Genomic DNA, 24829 nt, shown 5'->3' with positions numbered 1-24829 from the left:
TAAACTTTTGTATTTGCAGCAGGCAAAGCAGGTAACAAATTCTATGAGGAGCTCTGGAGTTAACCTACAGGCTTCATGCAGTGCATGAAGTTCATTGACAAACAAACCCACAGCAGAATGAGCCAGCACTGTGCACCTGCAGCCCAGAAAGCAAATCACATCCTGGGCTGCAGCAAGAGAAGCATAGCCAGCAGGGGGAGGGCAGGGATTCTCCTCCTCTACCCTGCTCTGGTGAGACCCCACCTGGAGTACTGTGTCCAGTTCTGGAGCCCCTAGTACAGGAAGGATCTGGAGGTGCTGGAAGGTGTCCAGAGAAGGGCAATGAGGATGATTAGAGGGCTGGAGCTCCTCTGCTATGGAGACAGACTGAGAGAGTTGGGGCTGTTCAGTCTGGAGAAGAGAAGGCTCCAAGGAGACCTTATTGTGGCCTTGCAGTATCTGAAGGGCTCCCATAAGAAAGCTGGGGAGGGATTTTTTAGGCTGTCAGGGATTGATAGGACTGGGGGTGATGAAAACTAGAAATGGGTAGATTCAGACTGGATGTCAGGAAGAAGTTCTTCCCCATGAGAGTGGTGAGACACTGGAACAGGTTGCCCAGGGAGGTGGTGGAAGGCAGGGAAGGAGAAGCTAGTAGCTTCCCCTTGTCTTTGACCAGGGAGGGTCTTGTGCTGTTTGTACCTGCAAATATTGTAAATCCTGGGTATTTTGTACATATTCATTGCAGTTTTGCTTGTAAATACAGCATTTATTTAGTTTCAGCTGAGCTGGCCTGGCAAAGTTAATGCTGGGGGGGGAAATTTCAACCCACCTCAAAGGAAAATGCACTATAAGCCAGCATCTTTACACAAGATGCACACAGGGCACACTTTGTAGATAGGAAAAACAGACCACACAAAATTGCACTGTGCATTTTGCCCAGCTACCTCATCAGGCCTGGTTGCTTTGTTCATCACTGCCACACGTTAACCGCTGGCACCAAGAGATTTCTTCCCCTGACTTACTTGTTTTTTGAAGTACCCGATGGCATATTCATCTGCATATGTGAGGAAGTTGAGAATGTTGTGTTTGATGTGGTACTCCTTCAGATGGTTCATTAGGTGAGTCCCATATCCCTGTGTGATACACGAGGGGGAAAAAAAAACCACATTACAAAGCCTTTGGGGTCTGCAGAAACAGTGGGTTGAGTGTTATCCCAGAGTGCTCTTCAAAACACAGCATTTCCTCTAGATCCTATGGGCCCCATCTCATTCAATGATCTAGGTAAGGGGATTGAGTCCATCATCAGTAAATTTGCAGATGACACCAAGCTGGGGACAGGTCAGTTAGAGGGTCGGAGAGCTCTGCAGAGGGACCCTGACAGGCTGGACAGATGGGCAGAGTCCAACAGGATGGCATTTAACAAGTCCAAGTGCTGGGTGCTGCACTTTGGCCACAACAACCCCATGCAGTGCTACAGGCTGGGCACAGAATGGCTGGAGAGCTGCCAGGCAGAAAGGGATCTGGAGGTAGTGGTGAACAGCAGCTGAACATGAGCCAGCAGTGTGCCCAGGTGGCCAAGAAGGCCAATGGCATCCTGGCCTGCATCAGAAATAGTGTGGCCAGCAGGAGTAGGGAAGTCCTTCTGTCCTGTCCTCAGCACTGGTTAGGCCACACCTTGAGTCCTGTGCCTCTCAATTTAAGAAGGACATTGAGACTGTGCTGCTCAGGGAGGTGGTGGAGTCACTGTCCCTGGAGGTGTTCAGAAAGGGATTGGACATGGCACCTGAAGCCATGGTTTAGTTGTCATGGGGTGTTAGGTATTAGGTCATAGGTTGGACTTGAGGATCTCTGAAGTCTTTTCCAACCTGGTTGATTCTATGATTCCATTTAGGAGATTTTCTCAGCACTAACTGGTTGAGGCATACTCAAAAGCAAATTGGTTTTAGCCTTGTAAGGGTATCTTGGTGACCCAACAGGACACACAAGACATCACAGCTTCCAGCATCTGATTCACTTTTAATCTAAAAGAGAACAAATCCTAGACTCTCTCCAGAGGCAAGGTGTAGCTTGAATGAAATTGTCTTGGTTTAAAGAGGGAACAGATATAATTTTACTCCCAAAAGAAGTAAAACAAAGAGGCTGTCATTGAATCGGAGAGAAACACAGATTGTATTCAGAAATGGACAGGAAAATACAGAACACATGAATCCTTAACACCTCATACATATACAGGATACATGAAAAATCTCAAGACCCTTCCCCCAACCAGACTAAGACACAAACCTGTGCTCCTTTTCACATACCACCCTCCAGCCCCCCATTGTCTCCCTTCCATTAGGCCTAAACAGGCTGAAATTGCACAGGGAATATCAGTCAGGCCTCTGAAGACCACAAAGAAGCCTCCTTACCCCTGACACCAGATAGGGACACCCTCCATAAAGCCAAAAGGAGGGAGAAAAGAGACCAACTTGGCCTTACTGCCATCTTATAAAGAGACAGCAGAATTATGGGTTTGAAAGACTACAGTTTCCAGGGTCCACCTCCTGGACTGCCTAGTGCCTAGCGGGCTTCCTGTCTCTATGGTTAAGGCCAATGGGATCCTGGGGTGCATCCAGAGCAGTGTGTCCAGCAGACACAGGGAGGTTCTCCTCCCCCTCTACTGCCCTAGTGAGACCTCAGCTGGAATATTGCACCCAGCTCTGGGCTCCCCAGTTCAGGAGGGACAAGGATCTGCTTGAGAGAGCTCAATGGACGGCTACCAGGATTATCAAGGGACTGGAACACTGCCCTGTGATGAGAGGCTGAGAAACCTGGGGCTCTTTACAGGTCACAGAGCACTGGAAGCTCCCCAAAGGGGTTATGGAGTCTCCTTCTCTGGGGACTTTCCAGACCCATTGCTGTGTGACCTGCACTAGAGGCTGTGGTCCTGCTCTGGCAGGGGGGTTGGACTTGATGATCTCTGGAGACCCCTTCCAGCCCCTAACATCCTGTGAGCCCCACAGAATACATTGTCCTGGAAGATGTAATTCAAGCTGCACAGGAATTTCTTTTTCTTCTAAAGTTACATATCAGTGATTAATGTTTAATGCTTTCACCAATAGCAGAGCTGGTATATAGTAAAAATGATTAGCCTTATCAGTTAAAAATTGCAAAGCAGCAGTGGTACCAAAATTGCTCCTCCTAGAGGAACCAATTCTGAGCCAAGATCTCTGTTTCATCCTGTTCTGTGTACCTGCAGCAGAAACAGCCTCTGCCTCACAGGACTTACACTCTGAATTTATCACAGGGCATAAAAGGGAATATTGAAGCAGTTATTACCATAAGAAGGAAAAAATGACTGAGTTCATAATCAAATAGCTGTGCCTTCTGACTGCACACAGGGGGAGTTTCCATTTTCATTCAACCTCAGAGTAAACAAAAGGTTGCACTTATTCAGATTTCCAGGTAAGTGATGGTCTTCCCTTTCTGATGTGAGATGAAGAAATATGAAACAGAGAGCCCATGACAGTGTGTTGTTCCTGCATATGTTCCAACTGCAATGTCATTAGAGACCAACTGAACTGGAGGGCTGGAGCACCTCTCCTGTGAGGACAGACTGAGAGAGTTGGGGCTCAGCCTGGAGACGAGAAGGCTCCAAGGAGACCTTATTATGGGTATCTGAAAGGGGCTACAAGAAAGCTGGGGAGGGACTTTTTAGGGTGTCAGGGAGGGATAGGACTGGGGGGAATGGAAAAAAACTAGAAATGGCTAGATTCAGCTTGGATGTGAGGAAGAAGTTTTTCACCATGAGGGTGGTGAGAACAGATTGCCCAGGGAGGTGGTGGAAGCCTCATCCCTGGAGGTGTTTAAGGCCAGGCTGGATGTGGCTGTGAGCAACCTGCTGTAGTGTGAGGTGTCCCTGCCCATGGCAGGGGGGTTGGGACTAGATGATCCTTGAGGTTCCTTCCTACTCCAACAATTCTATGATTCTATGACTCAGACCTCATGTTTGAGATTTAGACCTCATATGCCAGAAAGCAACCACTTCTGAATCTGAGAAAGTTCTTCAAGCCATATGTTCACTTGTTAACCTGGCACTCATCATGCCTGGCACCAAATGCAAAGAAGTGGTTAGACAACTGATGACCTGCTAATTGGCAGAGCAGTTCTAAGGACCCAGATGTGCTGGAGATGATGAGAGACTTTCTAACTGCAAATTTGGGTTGTCAGTTTTTTTGAAGAGGATGAAAACTCTGCGTGAAAAATGTTAATTGAAAAACATTTCCCTTAAACACAGGCTACAAGTTTACCAGCTACTCAAGCTCCTAATTTCCTGTGCACTTGAGACACTGTAATTCTAAAGCATCTGACAAAAAGTGTCAACTTTGTCTCAAAAAAATTCCAGCAGTTATGATGGCAGCACTTCAAACATTTTCTGCTCACCTATTATTTTTACAGCCTTCACAGGATTTATTCATTCTGACATACAGGTCTGGAGCCCTTGATAGAGGAAGGACAGGGACCCAATGGAGAGGGTCCAGAGGAGGGCCACAAAAATGATTAGGGGCTTGGAGCAGCTCTGCTACGAGGAGAGGCTGAGGGAGCTGGGGTTGTTCAGCCTGGAGAAGAGGAGGCTCCAAGGAGACCTAATAGCAGCCTGCCAGTAACTGAAGGGCTACAGGAAGGCTGGAGAGAGACTGTTTGCAAAGGCCTGCAGGGACAGGACAAGGGGCAATGGCTTCAAACTAGAGAAGGGCAGATTTAGATTGGATGTTAGGAACGAGTTCTTCGCTATGAGGGTGGTGGAACACTGGAACAGAAAGCCCAGGGAGGTGGTTGAGGCTCCTTTCCTGGAGATATTCAAGGTGAGGCTGGATGAGGCCCTGGGCAGCCTGATCTAGTTGGGGATGTCCCTGCTGACTGCAGGGAGGTTGGATTGGATGACCTTTGGAGGGGAGCCTGAGGGAGTTGAGGGCTCTTTAGCTTGGATAGGAGGAGACTGAGGGTAACCTCATTCATGTTTGTAAAGATGTGCAGGGTGAGTGCCCAGAGGCTGGAGCCAGGCTCTGCTCAGTGACACCCAATGACAGCACAAGTTGCAATGGTGGAAGCTGAGGCATAGGAAGTTCTCTATGAATGTGAGGAAGGATTTTTCCCCTGTGAGGGTGACAGAAGACTGGCACAGGCTGCCCAGGGGGGTTGTGGAGTCTCCCTCTCTGGAGATATTCAAAACCCACCTATGTAGGTGATCCTGCTCTGGCAGGGGGTTGGATTGGATGAGCTTTTGAGGTACCTTCCACCCTCTAACATTCTGTGATTCTATGATTTGATGCTTTTATGACAGGCCACTGCTTTCTAACACCAGAGCCAAACAAAACCAAATATACCTTAAGTACTAAAAACTGTAACAGATTTTCAATCCTGCTGTTTGCCCTTCCACATTCAGAGCTCTTTCCTTCGAAGCAGGGCACACAATTTCTGCACATTCAACTTCTACAAACTAAATTGAATTCACCTACTGCCTCTAGTTTCAGTTTCAACTGGAGGGGAAAAAAACCAAACCAAACCAAGAAACACCACCAAAACTACAGCACCATCTAATGGCAACCTCCTGAATTAAACGGTCAGAGATCTACCTGTAGATCGTGGGAGAGCAGCAGGAAACTCCTCTGTTCATAGTGCTCTACATTCTTTCAACAAACCACTAATTCTCACCACCCAGAGAATGTTTTCACAGAATCACAGGATGTCAGGGGCTGGAAGGGACCTCGAAAGATCTTCCAGTCCAACCCCCCCTGCCAGACCAGGCTCAGCTACAGCAGGTCACACAGGAACACATCCAGGTGGGTTTTGAGTATCTCCAGAGAGGGAGACTCCACAACCCCCCTGGGCAGCCTGTGCCAGTGTTCTGCCACCCTCACAGGGAAAAAATTCTTCTTCATTTTTCCACAGAACTTCCTATGGCTCAACTTCCACCACTGCCCCTTGTGCTGTCATTGGGCATCACCCAGCAGAGCCTGGCTCCAGCCTCTTGGCACTCACCCTGCACATCTTTATCAACATGAATGAGGACACCCTCAGGCTCCTCCTCTCCAAGCTACAGAGCCCTCAGCTCCCTCAGGCTCTCCTCATAAGGAAGATGTTCCACTCCCTTAGTTATCTTTGTGGCTCTGTGCTGGACTCTTTCAAGCAGTTCCCTGAGCTCCATTTTGAACTGAGGGGCCCAGAACTGGACACAATACTCCAGATGCAGCCTCACCAGGGCAGAGTAGAGGAGGAGAACCTCTCTCCACCTACTAACCACAGCCCTTCTAATCCACCCCAGAATGGCATTAGCCATCTTGGCCACAACAGCACATTGCTGGCTTGTGGTCAACCTTCCATCCACTAGGACCCTCAGGTCCTTTTCCCCTTCACTGCTCTCAAGGTCAGTCCCCAATCTAGGGTTCTTTTTTCCCAGGTGCAAGACTCTACACTTGCCCTTGATGAACCTCATTCAGTTTCTTCCAGCCTGTCTAAGTCTTGCTGAATGGCAGCACAACCCTCCTGTGCCCTCATCCAGCTCATGGCATTAACTCAAGGAAAGTGTACAGCACAGAACATGTGCTTATTTGAGATGTCAAATTGTACCTATTCTTCTTCTGTTAAAATACAGAGTGGAAATTGCTGGAGGCAGAGGAGTGAACAGTCTTAAGAATGGGAGGCTACTGACCATTACTGTGTTGAGAAAGGCTTCATTTATTTAATTACATGTAATCCTGCTGTTGTGCTGATGATTCTAAATGGGCACATTTGTCCAATTTGTGTGTGTGTAATATTCAGAATCACTGTATCTGCCAAACTCTGTTTGGCAGCTCAGCAATGTATTAGATGTGACTAATATAGTTAAGGGCCTACGCAGTAGTGAATGGATCACAGGATGCTAGGGGCTGGAAGGGACCTCCAGAGATCAAGTCCAAAACCCCTGCCAGAGCAGGACCACAGACCTGGGGCTGTTTAGTCTGGAGAAGACTGAGGGCGAATCTGATCAATGTCTATCAGTATCTGAGGGGTGGGTGTCAAGTGGAGGGGGCCAAGCTCTTTTCAGTGGTGCACAGCAATAAGCCAAGGAACACCAGGTACAAGCTGGAACAGAGAAGGTTTCAGCTCAACATGAGGAGAAACTCAGTGAGGGTGACAGAGGCCTGGAGCAGGCTGCCCAGAGAGGTTGTGGAGTCTCCTTCTCTGGCCACATTCAAACCCCACCTGGCTGCATTCCTGTGCAGAGTACCCTGGGTGATCCTGCTCTGGCAGGGGGCTTGGACCTGATGATCTCTGGAGGTCCCTTCCAACCTCAAACCTACTGCGATATAATCTAGTGCAGGTCACACAGGAACGCATCCAGACAGGGCTTGAAAGTCTCCAGAGGAGGAATGGGACTCAAACACAGCTAACAAACTCTAGCAGAGAATTATTGTTACCTTGACTTGCTCGTTGGAAGTCACAGCACAGAAGACAATCTCCGTGAATCCCTGGGAGGGGAACATGCGGAAGCAGATGCCGCCGATCACACGACCATCTTTTATTAATGCAAGTGTCTTGTGTTTCCTGGGTGGGCAGAAAGAACAGCCACTGTAATTCAGCCACACAGTACATACAGTGTCATGACCTTCCTCTTTATTTGAGAAACTTGACTCACTTCTTTCCATGATGCTGATACAACTCTTGAGGCTCCTGTTACCTGCTTGTATCTATAGCACAGTTACTCTTTTAACGTCACGCATCGAATTTGCCATCAAATTCATCACTCGGGTAGCAAGGTCCTGGCCTTGCCAAGTACTCCTTGATACTAGGGGTAATGCCCAATGTGGAAGAGCTGTATTGCTTTCACTGCATCTATCACATCTATTGCTATCACTGCATCTATTGTTGACAGTTGTGCAGTTCTCAGGATGGTTTTGCCCTGACTAAATTAGAAATCGGTGGAGTTTACAGGACAGCAAGTCCCTTCTCAACGAGTCCTGTTGTCTCACATGTACTCTATAGCCAAGTTGCTGTGGTAGAAATGTTGTGGGAACATACTGGTCAAAAGGAAGCAGACTCTACAAGAAACACAATGGTGGAAAACTGGACACTTTTGAGGAGACCCTCCCTTCACACTTCAGTATGCGGCACAATCCAGTCAGGGCACCAGGGCACATAGAGAAAGTCTGCAGATGACACCAAGTTGGGAGCAGGTGTTGAGCTGTTGGAGAGCAGAAGGGGTCTGCAGAGGGAGCTTGACAGATGGGTGGAGTCCAAAATGATGGCATTTAACAAGTCCAAGTGCCAGGTTCTGCACTTTGGCCACAACAACCCCATGCAGTGCTACAGGCTGGGGTCCGAGTGACTGGAGAGCAGTCAGGCAGAGAGGCACCTGGGGGGACTGGTTGACAGCAGCTGAGCATAAGCCAGCAATGTGCCCAGATGGCCAAGAAGGCCAATGGCAACCTGGCCTGCATCAGGAATAGTGTGGCCAGCAGGAGCAGGGAAGTCATTCTGCCCTGTACACTGCACTGGTTAGGCCACACCTTGAGTCCTGTGTCCAGTTCTGGGCTCCTCAATTTAAGAAGGACATTGAGACTCTTGAATGTGTCCAAAGAAGGGCAACGAGGCTGGGGAGAGGTCTGGAGCACAGCACTATAAGGAGAGGCTGGGGAGCTGGGGGAGAAGAGGAGGCTCAGAGAACATCTTACTGCTCTCTACAGCTGCCTCAAGGGAGGTTGTAGCCAGGTGGGGGTTGGCCTCTTCTCCCAGGCAACCAGCGCCAGAACAAGAGGACACAGTCTCAAGCTGTGCCAGGGGAAGTTTAGGCTGGAGGTGAGGAGAAAATTCTTCACAGAAAGAGTAATTGGCCATTGGAATGTGCTGCCCAGGGAGGTGGTGGAGTCACCATCCCTGGAGGTGTTTAAAAAGGACTGGATGTTGCACTTGGAGCCCTGGTCTAGTTGTCACAAGGTGTTAGGTATTGGGTAATAGGTTGGACTTGCTGATCTCTGAGGTCTTTTCCAACCTGGCTGATTCTATGATTCTATGTGCAACCTGTGAATGCTGCTACAGTCAATGGGTCTTTCTGAAGTGCTTGCAGTCCAGTAGCAACCAAAGCAAGGCAGGACACTTGCACTGACAAAGAGAAGAGCAACATTCTTGGTTAAGGAGTGATGTCTCCTGTTCAATCCCTCTCCAGCAGTACTCACGGGTCAAAGACCAAGCGTGTGATGTACTCCTTTGGCATTCGAGGCAGCTGGTGGGAGAACACATTCTGCAAACCAACCAGCCACATCATGATCTTCTTATTGGGCTTCTGGTTCAAGGAGTTGCCCACCACGTGGAATTCGATCACCCCCCTGCGCTCCTCCAGCCGTGCCGCCTCGTCCCGGGCCGAGTGTGCCGAAAGGAAATTGGTCTGTGCCTCATGAAAGAGGAACAAAATCACATTTTGGAGATTTCACATCCTCTGATGGGAAAGCCTTCAGGAATAAACAAATGAAACCCACTCTTTTTCTATAAGAATCATCTTTTCCAAAGGCAGAGCTCCCAGCGGTCACCTTTGCTGCAGCAGAAGTGACGCTGTGGGGTAAGCTGGATGTAAGCCCACAGTGCAGCGGGCAGGGGTTATTCAAACTTCCTTTGGTAAAGAGTAGGTAACAGCAGTGACTCAGCAAGCTCCAACATCTCTCAGGGGAAGGCAGTCAGCCAGTTGAAGCTTGTGCCACTAAGTCTCCATATTTTCTTAATGCTAGGCAGCTTAGACAAACGCAGTGGATTCACCTTTGCATGCTACAGATCACACATGTGAATGCTGCTGTAGGTAAGGTCAGACTTCTGCATTTCAGGAGCACTTTCCACTGTCTCTGCCACTACCAGAAGAGCCTTAAAAGAACATTCAAGTTACTATTGATTTTGCTGTTACACATCTAGCAATTGCATCCATATCTTTGAATGGAGAGAAAATTAATCTGGACTATTTATTTCACTTTTTTTCTCCCCCCCAGACCATTTTACAATTCCAAAACATCCCTACATGCACATGCTGTTTACTTTTCAAAGCAAAGTTTGGCTGCTGGCTTTCTAGTCACTGCCAGCCCCAACAGCCAGGCTGGCACAGCATCTGCAATACACAGAGCCATCAGTCACAGCATATAGTTTGAGTAAGAAATGTAGGTGGCTCCAAATCTTCAGCAGTCTCTAGCTAAGCCTTGGCAAATGAGCTGCTGGCAAAACATAACCTGGCAAGGGGAACAGAGGGAGGAAAACACCAGGAAAACAAAACAAACCCCAAAAACCCAAACAAACAAAGAAAATCCCCAACCAACCACACACACAAACCCCACAAACAAAAAACTCCCCAACCAACCACACACAAAAACCCAGACAAACAAATCCCCAACCAACCACACACACAAACCCCACAAACAAAAAACTCCCCAACCAACCACACACAAAAACCCAGACAAACAAATCTCCAACCAACCACACACACAAACCCCACAAACAAAGAAACTCCCCAACCAACCACACACAAAAACCCAGGCAAACAAATCTCCAACCAACCACACACACAAACCCCACAAACAAACAAAATCCCCAACCAACCACACACACAAACCCCACAAACAAAAAACTCCCCAACCAACCACACACAAAAACCCAGACAAACAAATCCCCAACCAACCACACACAAAAACCCAGACAAACAAATCTCCAACCAACCACACACAAAAACCCCACAAACAAACCCCCAATCAAACAAAAAAATCCCAAACACCCCCAAAAACTCAACTAAAAAGCGCAATGGCACCACTTTGCATTTCAGTTTGGCTTTCTCTTTCAGCAGAAGGAATGAAAAAGGGCAGCTGTGGATGGTGGTGCAAGTCACGGTGTGGATCATCCATTTTGCACTAGACAGAGGTTTTCAATTCCCACCTTTCATTCTGATGCAGGGTTTGCGCCCTGTTTACCTTCTCTCATGAGCTACACCTAGGGTTAACAATGAAATGCACACCCTGGAACTGCTCTGTAGCAGAAATATCTTGGGAAGACTAACCTGGGATCTGCTTTTGTTACTACTGCTGCTGGTTTGCAAGTCTCTCTGCAAGCAGTACACAAGGCACCAAAGGTAGAACTACGCTTGGTGTTTGCTCACCTAATCACGCTCTGAAAGTGTCTGCTTTTGTTATTGACAGCATGACTCACAGCTCACCACACTCTCTGCATGCAGAGTTGTTACAACCTGACTAATTTCAACAGCAGCTCTCTGTATTTCTCACCTCTGGCCCAAGCATTGCTGCAGGATCCGTAATGGTCGACATTACTTCATTGATTAACTCGATAGGAATATCTCCTACAACCCTTGGCCTTTTGGAATCCTCCAGAGAATAGGGTTCGTTGTTTTTCCTCTTTTCCCCTATACAATAAAACCAGGACAAATTAGAAACAACCCAACCATAATCAGAATTAACTAACAGTCAGTTGCCAGGAGTGGCCTCTTTAGAACTGGCCTGGCCAGCAGCTGAGCGGTAGATCTTGGCAAACAGGAGATCTCCTGTGCTTTCCCTCTGGTAGGGAAATGCTAGGGGAGCAGAGACACCCACCAGGAGCTAACAGCTCTCTCCTTCAGGATGAAGAGCCAGGGACATTGCCAGGGCAATGGCAACAACACCTTTAAAAGCCCTCAGGGAGTGGTTGTAGCACACTTCCGCCACGCTCACTGAGGGGTGTCCATGTGGGAGGCCCTGGCCTGCTCTGTGCCCAGGCCAGGGTAGGTGGCAGCCCCTGCAGGCAGCCTGAGGCTTGCTGCAGGTACCCAGGGAAGGCCAAGTACCCTGGGGATACAGTGATGAGCTACAAAGCCATTAGCTGGTAGGTTAGTGGGGTAAGCCTGTGTGTGGGGGCTGGGCAAGGTGCAGCTCTGGCAGGGTGCTGAGCTGTGGGCAGTCCTGGGGAGCCAGCCCAGCTCCATGCTGAGCTCGGCCGTGGCTCTCCTCCAGGGACCAGAGAAATCGGCTGAATTTGTCACAGAGTGTGGCACCCCAGCCAGGGCAGGGAGCAGAGGTTTGCAGCTTGTGTAGAAGGGTGCAAGGGAGGGTGCTGAAGCTTGGCCAGCTCAACCAGGAAGATGGACCAGCAGCTGTTTGGGCACCAGTCCAGCCAGCAGCACTCACCCTACCCAACTCTCCAAGCAGAATGGTGAGCACTAGTCAGAGATGAAAGGCTGCATCTCTGGCTGGGGAGGTCTGCACCATCTGCCAGCAATGTGCTCTGGTGGCCAGGAAGGTCAATACCATTCTGGGGTTTATCAGAAGGGCTGTGGTTAGTAAGTTGAGAAAGGTTCTGTTCTCCCCCTCTACTCTGCCCTGCTGAAGCTGCATCTAGAGTATTGTGTCCAGTTCTGGGCCCCTCAGTTCAGGAAAGACCTCAGGGAACTGCTTGAAAGAGTCCAGTGGAGAGCCACAATAATGATTAAGGGAGAGGAACATCTTCCTTATGAGGAGAGACTGAGGATACTGGCACAGGCTGCCCAGGGGGGTTGTGGAGTTTCCCTCTCTGGAGATATTCAAGACCCTTGTGGATGCTTTCCTGTGTGATCTGCTGTAGGAGATCCTGCTTTGGCAGGGGGGTTGGACTCGATGAGCTTTCGAGGTCCCTTCCAGCCCCTGAGATTGAGTGATTCTGTAATTCCAAAGGCAGCCTGGGTGAATAACTTCATTGCATATTTCTGTATAAACTCTCTCACAAAACATATTTCTTGTAGTGACTACCTTCTACTTATTTTGCTCACCTGTAATACAAAATACAAATACAATCTACTCACTCTCACTTCTAAGATCATTTCATAACCTGTCCCTCAAAGAAAGCTGCAGTTTAGGATCCACCTTAAGTTACTCTGCAATTAACACCAAGGCTACGAATTCATTTAGCTTTTCCTCCTTCCTTGAGGACTTACTTTATACATAAGCTTGTGATCACCTCTCTGACCTAGAAACCTTCCACAGGCTCATTAATCCTGAGGTGTTTGGCACAGCAATCATCAGGATCATTTATGCATTCCTCAATTCTTTTTCTCCAAGTAACTTTTTCAGGTTTTAAATGTAACCTGATTGGTGTCTTTGGACACAATTTCAGTACCTTGAACCAAGAAAAATTACTGCTGTTTTCTTTTTTAATTGAAAAAAATCAATAGCCCCTTCTACTCTTTTATTTAAACTAAACCCTTATTATGGCTTATAATGCAGGTACTGCAGGTAAAATGCTTTTCAAGAGCCTCTGCCACCAGTCTGTCCCCCTTCAATTGAATTTAAACAAAGCTGGGGTTCTTTCCCTCCCCACAAATATAATTTCATTTCATAGATTCATAGAATGGTTTGGGGTGGAAGGGACCTTAAAGATCATCCAGTTCCAACACCCTGCCATGGTCAGGGACAGCTTCCACCAGAGCAGGTTGCTCAAGATTTCATCCAACCTGGCCTTCAACACCTCCAGGGTGGGGCATTCATGACCTCCCTGGGCAGCCCATTCCAGAGTCTCACCACCCTAGTACTGAAGAACTTCCTTCTCAGCTCCAGTCTAACCCTGCTCTTCCTCAGCTACAAACCATTCCCCCTTGTCCTGTCTCTAGACACCCTCATGAAAAGTCCCTCTCCAGCCTTCCTGTAGGATCCCTTCAGGTATTGGAAGGTAGTTCTAAGGTCCCCTTGGAGTCTTCTCTTCTCCAGGCTGAACACCCCCAGCACCCTCAGCCTGTCCTCACAGCAGAGGTGCTCCAGCCCTTGGATCATCTCAGTGGCCTCCTCTGGACTCTCCTCTGTAGAAATGCCCTCAGGCTATTTGAGAGGCAAGATTTTGCCCCTTTCCTGACTACAATTCTTCATCTTGACTCTTTTCAGCCATGGCCAATACTTCTGCAAGTTAAACATTACCACAGTGGAGAAAGAGTATATATGTGCATGTCCTTGAGCAAAACGCCTCAAGGCTGCTACTGCAGAGCAAAGGCAACGCTCACCACGTACTGCAACTCCCCAGAACATTGACAGAGGAAGCCAAAAAGCAAGTTTCCCTCTTTATTACCTAGGTTTGGGTCAAGGGCAGAAGAAACTTTGCAAGCAGGACTCATATTGCCACTGCTGGGTTGCTCCAGAGATGAAGGACTTGCACTGTATGAGACGGATCTCGCAACAGGAGGTGGATTGATAACTGCAATGGCATGAAAGACAAAGGCAAACAAATAATCAGGACATGGAACCCAGTAAGGTGCTGACTGAAGGACTGTTGCAATGCTGGACTCAATTTCACACCCACCATCTGAGAAGTAACAGCTAATGTCATGCAACAAAGCAGTGCTACCATTTTGCAAGCAAAGTTCAAGCTTTGTCTCGACCTATCTTTCTAAGCTTCTGCCTAAGGAGGGACTATACTACTGCTGGCTGCCAGAGACAGCAAATACCAGGCTTTATTATTCTGCAGTGCTGAGCACAAGCTAAGAAAGCAAACTTCCTTCACGTGTCTGCCAAGCCTGCTGGCATTTAGCTTCATGAAAAGGCTTTTTGTAAGGGTCTGTTGAAAAGCAAAATCTCATCACTCAGCTTCAGCCACCCACTTGAACAGCGTTCAAAGACTTGCAGGACAAACCACACTCAATAAAGGGAGAAGAAGCTGTTGCACCAATTGAGAAGGTTATTGTTTTCAAAAGCTACAGACTAACAATTCTAACATTAAAAACAAAACAAAACTCTTCCCAAGTTCAGCTGTGGCAAGATTTTTGGCAGGCAGACAGTGAGGGCAATGTTGAGATGACAGCTCACAGTCTGAACACCTGCAGTCATTCCCTCTGCATGCCTTTCTCCTGCTGTCATCACCACCAACACCCAGTGCTTAAAAGGTGTGCATTAAAATAAACTATCACAGTACCACAGTACATCAGAGGTTGGAAGGGACCTCCAGAGATCATTGAGTCCAACCCCCCTGCCAGAGCAGCATCACCCAGGGGAGTCTGCACAGGAATGCAGCCAGGTGGGTCTTGAATGTGTCCAGAAAAGAAGGCTCCACAACCTCTCTGGGCACCTTGTTCTAGTGTTCTGTCACCCTGACTGCAAAGAAGTTTCTCCTCATGTTGAGCTGAAACCTTCTATGTTCCAGCTTGTCCCTGGTGTTCCTTGGCTTATTACTGTGCACCACCAAAAAGAGCTTGGCCCCCTCCACTTGACACCCACCCCTCAGATACTGATAGACATTGATCAGATCCCCTCTCAGTCTTCTCTTCCCGACTAAAAAGCCCCAGGGCTCTCAGTCTCTCTTCACAGGGGAGATGCTCAAGTCCCCTAATCATCCTCCTGGCTCTCCCTTGGACTCCCTCCAGCAGGTCTGTCTCTCCTGACCTGGGGAGCCCAAAACTGGACACAGGATTGCAGCTGTGGTCTCAGCAGGGCAGAGCAGAGCAGAGCAGAGGGAGAGAAGAACCTCCCTAGCCCTGCTGGCCACACTTTTCTTGCTGCCCCCCAGGATCCCATTGGCTCTCTTGGCCACAAGGGCACATTGCTGTCCCATGCAGAACTTGCTGTCCACCAGCACCCCAAGGTCTTTCTCTGTGAAAACAGGGTCCTGGTGCCTGCTGCTATTCCTCCCCAGATGCACTTGTCCTTGTTGAACTTCATGAGGTTTTCCTGCACCCAGCTCTCAGCCTGTCCAGATCTCTTGGGATGGCTGCTCAGCCAGTTGGGGTACTGCAGAAATGCCCATGACACAGTGAGCTCTAAGAGCAGCATGGTTTTAGTGCTGCAATGAACTCGTGGCTCGATGATCTCCGGAGGTCCCTTCCAACCCCTAACACTCTGTGATCCTGTGAATTCACCAGCTCACAGTGCAGACCAGGACTCTCTCACCAAACAAAAAGCTTGTATCTGTTGCAGTGGAATTTCACTAATCCTCCAGGAAATTTACTGTCAGACAAAGTGCTGACATGATGGTTTGCTCAGCTGATAAGCAACAACTTTTCAAATCGCTGACTCGTACAAAACACTGAATCAAACACCTGGGAATTGCAGTCAACCCCTGAGCTGCAAAAATGGATTTCAAATACTTGTGAGCAGGACAGAAGAGGAGAAGGGGAAACTGAGAGCCATCATCAGTGTCTCCCTACAGTTGAAGGGATGACTTACACTTCAGTGCCCTGAGAAGAAAAGCAAAGCTGCAGAATAGCTAGTGAGGCACATGAATAAGAAACAAAGGCATGGGAAAACTATAAAAAAGCCCCAGGGTAATCAAAAGGGGGTGCAAAGGCAATGAGACATCTGACATGGAAGGTTCCTACTTCTCTAGTGCTCAGGAGATGAAGGGCTGGCATGGGTCCCCATGCAAGCAGACCACTGTGCAGCAGGGGACCCCCTGTGGCCATTTACTCCCTGACTATTGTCACTTGCCAAAGCTGAACTGCACTTGTGCACCCGAATGCTCAGATGATTTGCCTCAGTACTCAGCCTGCTCTATTAACACCTCAGCTAGCTGCATTTCGTCATCACAATGGGATCTTACATGAGGAAGCAGCAGAGGATCAGACATAGTATAGGCTCCTATTTATTAAGCTGCATATCTAGGTCATATTGCTGAGAATGCATCACTTGTACAGGTTTGTCTTTTTACTCAGGTGTTTCCCAATCCACCACTAAATGCAGATTACCTGTCTGGATTCCTAGCTGTCCAGTTTGGGAACTAGACACCATGAAATCCTGATCCCAAATGGGAGAATTCGGGCTGTACACTTCTTCTTCCAGCATTGACAGAAACCTAGGCACAAAGCCAGGTGAAATATTAACTCAAGAGGACCATTCAAAACATGCTCTTTTTCAGGATACACATTTTCAACCTATTCCAACTTCAAAATATTTCCTGATTCAGTAAGAAAATGCTGCTCTTCTGCTCTTCCTTAAAGAAACACAAATGCACACCAAATCACAAGGCAGAGTAGCTATTGAGTATCTTAATTCTGTGGAGTGCTTTCACCTGTGAAAATTCAGCTTTGATTATAAGCAATATTTATCTGATATGCAAATGCAGAAGCAGTTACAAACTGCTTTTACAGAACAAGCCTGTGCACTAACAAGAAAGCTGTAAGTTGAGAGATGCCATAATTGTCTATTTTGACAAGGCAGAGCTTTGCAGATGCACTTGGTTTCTGTCTCTTACACAGTAATAAAATCCCAGTGTTAGTTCTATCAGCAGTGCTCTTAGGAAGATACTTTCCTTCTTTTAACTGTCCTGCTCCAACATTTCATTAGAATCATAGAATTGTTAGGGTTGGAGGGGACCACAAAGATCATCCAGTTCCAAACCCCCTGCCATGGACAGGGTCACCTCACACTACAGCAGGTTGCTCACAGCCACATCCAGCCTGGCCTTCAAAACCTCCAGGGATGAGGCTTCCACCACCTCCCTGGGCAACCTGTGCCAGTGTCTCACCACCCTCATGGGAGGAACTTCTTACTAATGCTTTTCAAATTACTCATTTAAGCTGTATGGGGCAGTGGCAACACAGAGGCATAGGCACACATCCTTCCTCCACAAATGTGCCCCTTGTATCAGTGTGGTGCTAAATCACTTTTGTTAATGCCTTTTTTTAGGGGGCAGATCATAATCTTATTCACAGAATGAATCATAGAATGCACTGGATTGGAAGGGACCTTTAAAGGTCATCTATTCCAACCTCCCTGCACTAAGCAGGGACATCTCAACTAGATCAGGGTGCTGAGAGCACCATCAAGCCTGAACTTGAGTATCTCCAGGAATACCTCCCTGGGCAACCTGTTCCAGTATTCCACCACCCTCATTGTAAAGAACTTTACTTCCTAATGTCCAATCTAAGTCTACACTTCTGTAGTTTGAAATCATTGCCCCTTGTCCTAGTGCTGCATGCCCTTGGAAGCAGTCCCTCCCCCCAGCTTTTTTTATAGTCCCCCTTCAGGTACTGGAAAGCCAGAGCCTTCTCTTCTCCAGCCTGAGCAACCCTTGGTCCTTCAGCCTGTCTTTACAGGAGAGATGATCCACCCCCTGATCACCATTTGAAGCCGCAGGTGACTTTTCCCTGTCCTTGCCCAAGCTGCTCACTGCTGGTTAACCCTGAATGCAGGCACACTGGGAGCCCTTACTTTGGAAAATGGGTGAGGATTAGTGTCCGTTTCTCTTGAGGAAGCTTGTCTTTCTCTTGCCTGGCCTGCTCCAGCAACTGTCTTCTCATGACAGTAAAAACAGAGCGAAGCAATGTCCTACCGAACACCTGGGTGGTTTCATACCGAGGTAGACTGTCACAGAACTGAGGGACATTGCAATAACAAAGCCACCTGTAAAGGGGGGGAAAAACCAAAACACATAATTATGATTGTCTAACATATGTATTAATGCAATAGAACCACTACCCAAACCATTTAGAAGGAGGCTGAGAACAGCATGGTAACTTGACTTCAGTGAGGCTTGTGATAGTGTCTCCCATAACATCCTCACAGAAAAGCTCAGGAAAGGTGGCACACACGGCTGGTCTGTGAGATGGACTGAACACTGGCTTGACAACCTCAGAGGGTTGTCAGCAGTGGCACAGAGTCAACTTGGAGGCCTGTGGCCAGTGGTGCTCCCCAAGGATCAGTACCAGCAATGTGCCCTTGTGGCCAAGAGAGCCAATGGGATCCTGGGGGGCAGCAAGAAAAGTGTGGCCAGCAGGGCTAGGGAGGTTCTTCTCCCCCTCTGCTCTGCTCTGCCCTGCTGAGACCACAGCTGCAATCCTGTGTCCAGTTTTGGGCTCCCCAGGTCAGGAGAGACAGAGACCTGCTGGAGAGAGTCCAATAGAGAGCCAGGAGGATGATTAGGGCACTTGAGCACCTACCCTGTGAAGAGAGACTGAGAGCCCTGGGGCTGTTTAGTCTGGGGAAGAGAAGAATGCAAGGGGATCTGATCATCTGGGGAAGAGAAGAATGCAAGGGGATCTGATCAATGTCTATCAGTATCTGAGGGGTGGGTGTCAAGTGGAGGGGGCTAAGCTCTTTTTGGTGGTGCACAATAAGCCACCAAGGAATACCAGGGACAAGCTGGAACATAGAAGGTTTCAGCTCAACATGAGGAGAAACTTCTTTGCAGTCAGGGTGACAGAACACTGGAGCAGGCTGCCCAGAGAGGTTGTGGAGTCTCCTTCTCTGGACACATTCAGACCCCACCTGGCTGCATTCCTGTGCAGACTGCCCTGGGTGATGCTGCTCTGGCAGGGGGGTTGGACTCAATGATCTCTGGAGGTCCCTTCCAACCTCAAATGTACTGTGGTACTGTGATGACCATACTAATCAGTTCCACACCAAATCTGGACAGAGTTAAGCAGCATTTATATTGCCCAGTTTATTTAAAGCCATGACAGCCAGTACTTTCAAGTCTCCATATATTCTTTCTCTTCTTTCAGACAAGAATCACAGATCACATAAAATTCAAGTTGATATCAGGGATTCTCTCCACTGCTTGTTCATTCAGTTTTCCAAGTCTCCAGCTTGCAACTCAAAATACCCTTAGCTTGGCTCATGTTCCCTCTTTAGTCCTCTAAATTTCTTCATGTAGACATAAAAGGATCCCAGCTATATAATCTAGTGCAGGTCACACAGGAAAGCATCCAGACAGGGCTTGAAAGTCTCCAGAGGAGGAGACTCCACAACCTCTCTGGGCAGCCTGTTCCAGTGCTCTGGGACCCTCACAGTGAAGTTCCTCCTCATGTTGAGGTGGAACCTTCTGTGTTGTAGTTTACATCCACTACCCCTTGTCCTATCCCAGGGTGCAGCTGAGCAGAGCCTGTCCCCTCCCTCTTGACACCCAGCCCGCAGATATTGATAGACATTGATTAAATCCCCTCTCAGTTTTCTGCAGACTGAACAGCCCCAGGGCTCTTAGCCTCTCCTCATCAGGCAGTGCTCCCATCGCTTCATCATCCTGGTAGCCCTCTGTTGGACTCTCTCCAGCAGATCCCTGTCCCTCCTGAACTGGGGAGCCCAGAATTGGATGCAATATTCCAACTGAGGTGTCACTAGGGCAGAGTAGAGGGGGAGAAGAACCTCCCTGGATCTGCTGGACACACTGCTCTGAATGCAGCCCAGGATCCCATTGGCCTTCCTGGCCACCAGGGCACATTGCTGTCCCATGCAGAACTTGTTGTCCACCAGCACTCCCAGCTCCTTCTCCACAGGGCTGCTCTCCAGCAGATCCCCTCCCAACCTGTACTGGCTCAGTTTATTCTTCCTTCCCAGATGCAGGACTCTGCACTTATCCTTGTTGGACTTCATTAGGCTCCTCTCTGCCCAGCTCTCAGTCTGTCCAAGTCTCACTGAATGGCTGCACAACCTTCAGGGGTCTCAGCCAAGTCTCCCAGGAGTGACACTTTAACTAGCCCAATTCCAGTACAACTGGACTGCCATTCTGTCCCCTCCAATTAGGGCTACCTAATATCTCTGTCACAAACAAACAGAGGCCAAAGACCCCCCAGATATGGTCTTAGGAGCCCCATGGATTATCAGTAATTGATCTTTACAGCAGATAGCTGTTTGAGGAGACAGGCCACCTGAGAGCATCCCACTCAGACACAGGCACAGGGCAGCTCTCTCGACAGCAGACTGTCTTCAGCCACAATCTCAACTCACACCAGGGTTTGCTGCTCTACCTCATGGATCTGAGGTTTGCCTGGGGAAAGGCCATCAGGCAAGTGAGCAGAAGGTGGTGCCCATCCTCAACCAGGAAAATTGTCCCTGAGTGTTCCTGGGGAGATGAGGTGTGCTGCCAGAGACCTTGGCTGCCTGTGCTCACCTGTGGCACAGTGACTGTCGCCTGCACCAGCAGGAACCTTTACTGCTGTCACCATGCTAACCAGAAGAGGTGTTGCACTACTGGTACAAGAAAAGCAAAAGTAAGAAAGATCTTGCTTCTTATCCGAGCTCTTCTTCCTTCAGTGACTAAGTTATTCCTTTGAATGCTGACAACATATTAAAATGTCATAACAAGAACTTAGCATTTCAAGGCATCTAATAATAGCTATTCCCCATTTAGCATTTCAAATCTTTCATGATTTGGTTTCAAACTGTGATGCTGTTCAATATTTACTGTTGTGTTTAGGGTTTTTGTTTTCCTCTTTTTAGGGCTGAGTAAGAAATTACCCAAAATTTTAGTACACAAAATAAGGATCTTACACCAGGTTCCTGTCTGAAAAGACTGAGAGCAGCTCTGCAAACACAGAATCACAGAATCAACCAAGCTGGAAAAGACCTCCAAGATCATCCAGTCCAACCAGTCACCCAACACTATCTAATCAACTAGACCATGGCACCAAGTGCCTCATCCAGGCTTTTCTTTCACTGTGGTGGTGAAGTCTGACGGTGGTGGAGTCCCTGTCCCTGGAGGTGTTCAAAAAAGGACTGGATGTGGCACCTGGAGCCATGGTTTAGTTGTCCTGAGGTGTTAGGTACCAGGTAATAGGTTGGACTGGATGATCTGTGAGATCTTTTCCAACCTGGTTGATTCTGTGTGATTCCTCCAGGGACACTGACCCCACCACCTCCCTGGGCAGTCCATTCCAATGGCCAAGCTCTCTTTCTGGGAAGAGCTTCTTCCAAAGATCAAGCCTGAACACAGCTTGTTCTGTAGCTGGTTGCCTGGGAGAAGAGACCAGCCCCCACCTGGCTGCCACCTCCCTCCATGGAGCATGCAAAAGCATTGCTAGATACAGATGCCTGCAGCCTCTACTGAGTGTTCTCGGCCGGTGAAGCACAGCTCTCAAAACGCAAGTGTGAGTGTTAAACTCTGCTGTGGCCTCACTGAAATCCTCAGGTTTTCATGTAATGGTGTTTATGGCTGAAAACTCCACAAGGAGCACCTGAGGCAGGCAGATGACATGCTTGTGAGCAAGACTTGTAGGAAGCAGGAGCAGCATTACCTGGTGTAATTCACTTTATAAGCCGCAATGTCATCGTTGGGTGACCTCAGTCTCCGCTGAGAAGGAGTCTCCAGGTGCCAGTAGTTAATGCGGTTCAGAAACATTTTAGCCAGCTCCACTATGGTTTGCCTCTCCTTGGAGGGTAAATGGCTGAATTTGTACTGCACGAAATTGTTCACACCCTTGGAAAGGAGAAAATGGTGGGTTAGTTATTCAGCCAACATTTACTGCAGGGGTGAACCTCGACACTGCTCCCTTCGTGCTTATCGACTCTGAGCTTGCATTACGTGGGAGAGGAAACAAGTACCAGAGACCAAGAACACCTTCCTCTCTTAACTGCTCACAGAATCAACCAGGTTGGAAGAGACCTCCCAGACCAATCCAACCAATCACCCAACCCTATCTAATCAAGTAGACCATGGCACTAAGTGCCTCATCCAGGCTGTTCTTAAACATCTCCAGGGACATCGACCCCACCACCTCCCTGGGCAGCACATTCCACTGGCCAGTCTCTCTTGCTGGGAAGAGCTTCTTTCAGAGATCAAGGCTAAACTTCCCCCTGCACAGCTTGAGACTGTGTCCTCTTGTCCTGGTGCTGGTTGCCTGGGAGAAGAGACCAACTCCCACCTGGCTACAACCTCCCTTCAGGTAGTTGTAGACAGCAATAAGGTCTCCCCTGAGCTTCTTCTTCTTCAGGCTAAACACCCCCAGCTCCCTCAGGCCCCTCCTCACAGGGCTCTGTTTGTGACCTCTCCCCAGCCTCATTGCCCTTCTCTGGATACATTCAAGTGTCTCAATCTCCTTCTTAAACTGAGGGGCCCAGAACTGGACACAGTGCTTAAGGTGTGGCCTAACCAGTGCTGAGTACAGGACACAATGGTTTCCCTGCTCCTGCTGGCCACACTGTTCCTGATCCAGGCCAGGATGCCATTGGCCTTCTTACCCACCTGGGCACACTGCTGGCTCATGTTCAGCTGCTGTCAGCCACCACCCCCAGTTCCCTCTCTGCCTGGCTGCTCTCCAGCCACTCCGACCCCAGCCTGTAGCACTGCATGGGGTTGTTGTGCCCAGTGTGTACACCCTGGTGCTTAGATGTGTTAAATCTCATGCCCTTGGACTCCACTACTTGTACACAGCAGCAGGTACATCCAGGCGTGTTTATTCTATCCACCTCCAGAAGCTGACTTAAAGGGAGAGAAGGAAAAGTCTACATTTTAACTTGCTTCTCAAAGGTAAAGAAAAAAAGATTAAATCAGGGAAGAGAGAAAGATGCAGCAGGTTTTACTCCATATGCTCACATATGAACAACTTTGCTGATAACCATACTGCATGATTTGTTTCCTCTGTAAGTTAAATATCACTTATAAACTTCTCCAGCTAGTTTTCAATAGTAGATTAGGACCTGTGGAGTTTTAGTCCTTAAGTCTGTAAGTCTTTGGGCAATTCCAAGCACCAACAGGGACTGGCTTGGTGGAAGCTCAACATGAGCCACCAGTGTGCACTTGCAGCCCAGAAAGCCAATCACATTGTGGGCTGCATCATGACAAGTGTAGCCAGGCAGTCAAGGGAGCTGATTCTCCCCCTCTATTCCACTCTGCTGAGACCCCAACTGGAGCACTGTGTCCAGTTCCAGAGCCCCTAGTACAAGAAGGATCTGGAGGTGCTGGAAGGTGTCCAGAAAAGGGCCAGGAGGATGATCAGAGGGCTGGAGCTGCTCTGCTATGGAGACAGACTGAGGGAGTTGGGGCTGTTCAGTCTGGAGAAGAGAAGCTTCCTAGGAGACCTTATTGTGGCCTTCCAGTATCTGAAGGGGACTACAAGAAAGCTGGGGAGGGACTTTTGAGGGTGTCAGGGAGTGATAGGACTGGGGGGAATGGAGCAAACCTAGAAGTAGGTAGATTCAGATTGGATGTGGCTGTGAGAGTGAGGATGTGAGAGTGGCAAGAAAATAGTTACTACACCTAAAAGTCTTCACATTTAAAAGACCCTTTTTAAGAACAGAGCATCCATTCATCCACTGATGGGAAACACCAACCTCCTGCTTCAGTGAGGTCTGCAAGCCTCTGCCCATTCTCACTGGGGCTAATGGACCTACTTGTGAACAAAAACTGCCTTCTGGCACAGGCTGCCCAGGGGGGTTGTGGAGTCTCATTCTCTGGAGCTATTCAAAACTCACCTGGATGTGTTCCTCTGTAATCTGGTGTAGGTGCTCCTGCTCTGGCAGGGGGCTTGGACTGGATGAGCTTTTGAGTCCCTTCCAGCCCCTGCAATTCTGTGATTCTGTGATTCTCAGGAGCTGGCTTAATCAAAATCTGAATTTCTTCAGATGTTCCCCATGCACTGAGTGCTACAAAAGCCTCAGTTATTCTTTGGCTTTGGCTTTGTTTTGTGTTGTGTACCCACTGAAAGAGAAGGCTATGATCTCACTGAACTGGCCTGCAACATTTTCATTGATTTAGAGAAAACAAGGCTCAGTTTAACACTGGATTTCAAAACACTTCAACAGCATTTTTCATCACTTGAAACAAAGGAAGATTAGAACTGCTGCACACAGAAACAGTATCCCAAGTTCATTCTCTAAAACCACAAGAAAAAAGTCACTTTCATTAAAGCATGAGATGAGTGATCAGAGAATTGTCAGGGTTGGAAGGGATCCCAAGGATCAGCCAGTTCCAACCCCCCTGCCATGGGCAGGGACACCTCACACCACATCAGGTTGCTCACAGCCACATCCAACCTGGCCTTAAAAACCTCCAGGGATGAGGCTTCCACCACCTCCCTGGGCAACCTGTTCCAGTGACTCACCACCCACACAGGGAAGAACTTCTTCCTAACATCCAAGCTGAATCTACCCAGTTCTAGGTCTTTTTCCATTCCCCCCAGTCCTATCACTCCCTGACACCCTCAAAAGTCCCT

The 24829-nt window shown here is 48.4% G+C and overlaps 1 protein-coding gene across 1 annotated transcript in view; it reads right to left on the bottom strand.

Annotated features, from left to right (window-relative positions):
* KAT2B (lysine acetyltransferase 2B) overlaps window positions 1–24829 on the bottom strand; it is a 53557-nt gene that overhangs the window by 9800 nt on the left and 18928 nt on the right. Inside the window, exons 5-12 of the mRNA XM_054161237.1 lie at window positions 21914–22095; window positions 18114–18305; window positions 16649–16755; window positions 14044–14169; window positions 11247–11383; window positions 9174–9382; window positions 7419–7545; window positions 1002–1112 (exon numbers count right to left, since the gene is read on the bottom strand). Coding sequence (XP_054017212.1) covers window positions 1002–1112; window positions 7419–7545; window positions 9174–9382; window positions 11247–11383; window positions 14044–14169; window positions 16649–16755; window positions 18114–18305; window positions 21914–22095 — 1191 coding nt within the window. The remainder of the gene's footprint in view (window positions 1–1001; window positions 1113–7418; window positions 7546–9173; window positions 9383–11246; window positions 11384–14043; window positions 14170–16648; window positions 16756–18113; window positions 18306–21913; window positions 22096–24829) is intronic.

Source organism: Dryobates pubescens, chromosome 4 (genome assembly GCF_014839835.1).
Source record: "Dryobates pubescens isolate bDryPub1 chromosome 4, bDryPub1.pri, whole genome shotgun sequence".
NCBI classification, from domain to species: Eukaryota; Metazoa; Chordata; class Aves; order Piciformes; family Picidae; genus Dryobates; species Dryobates pubescens.
The sequence above is the reverse complement of the archived record's forward strand: the minus strand, read 5'-3'. Positions and strand labels throughout refer to the sequence as shown.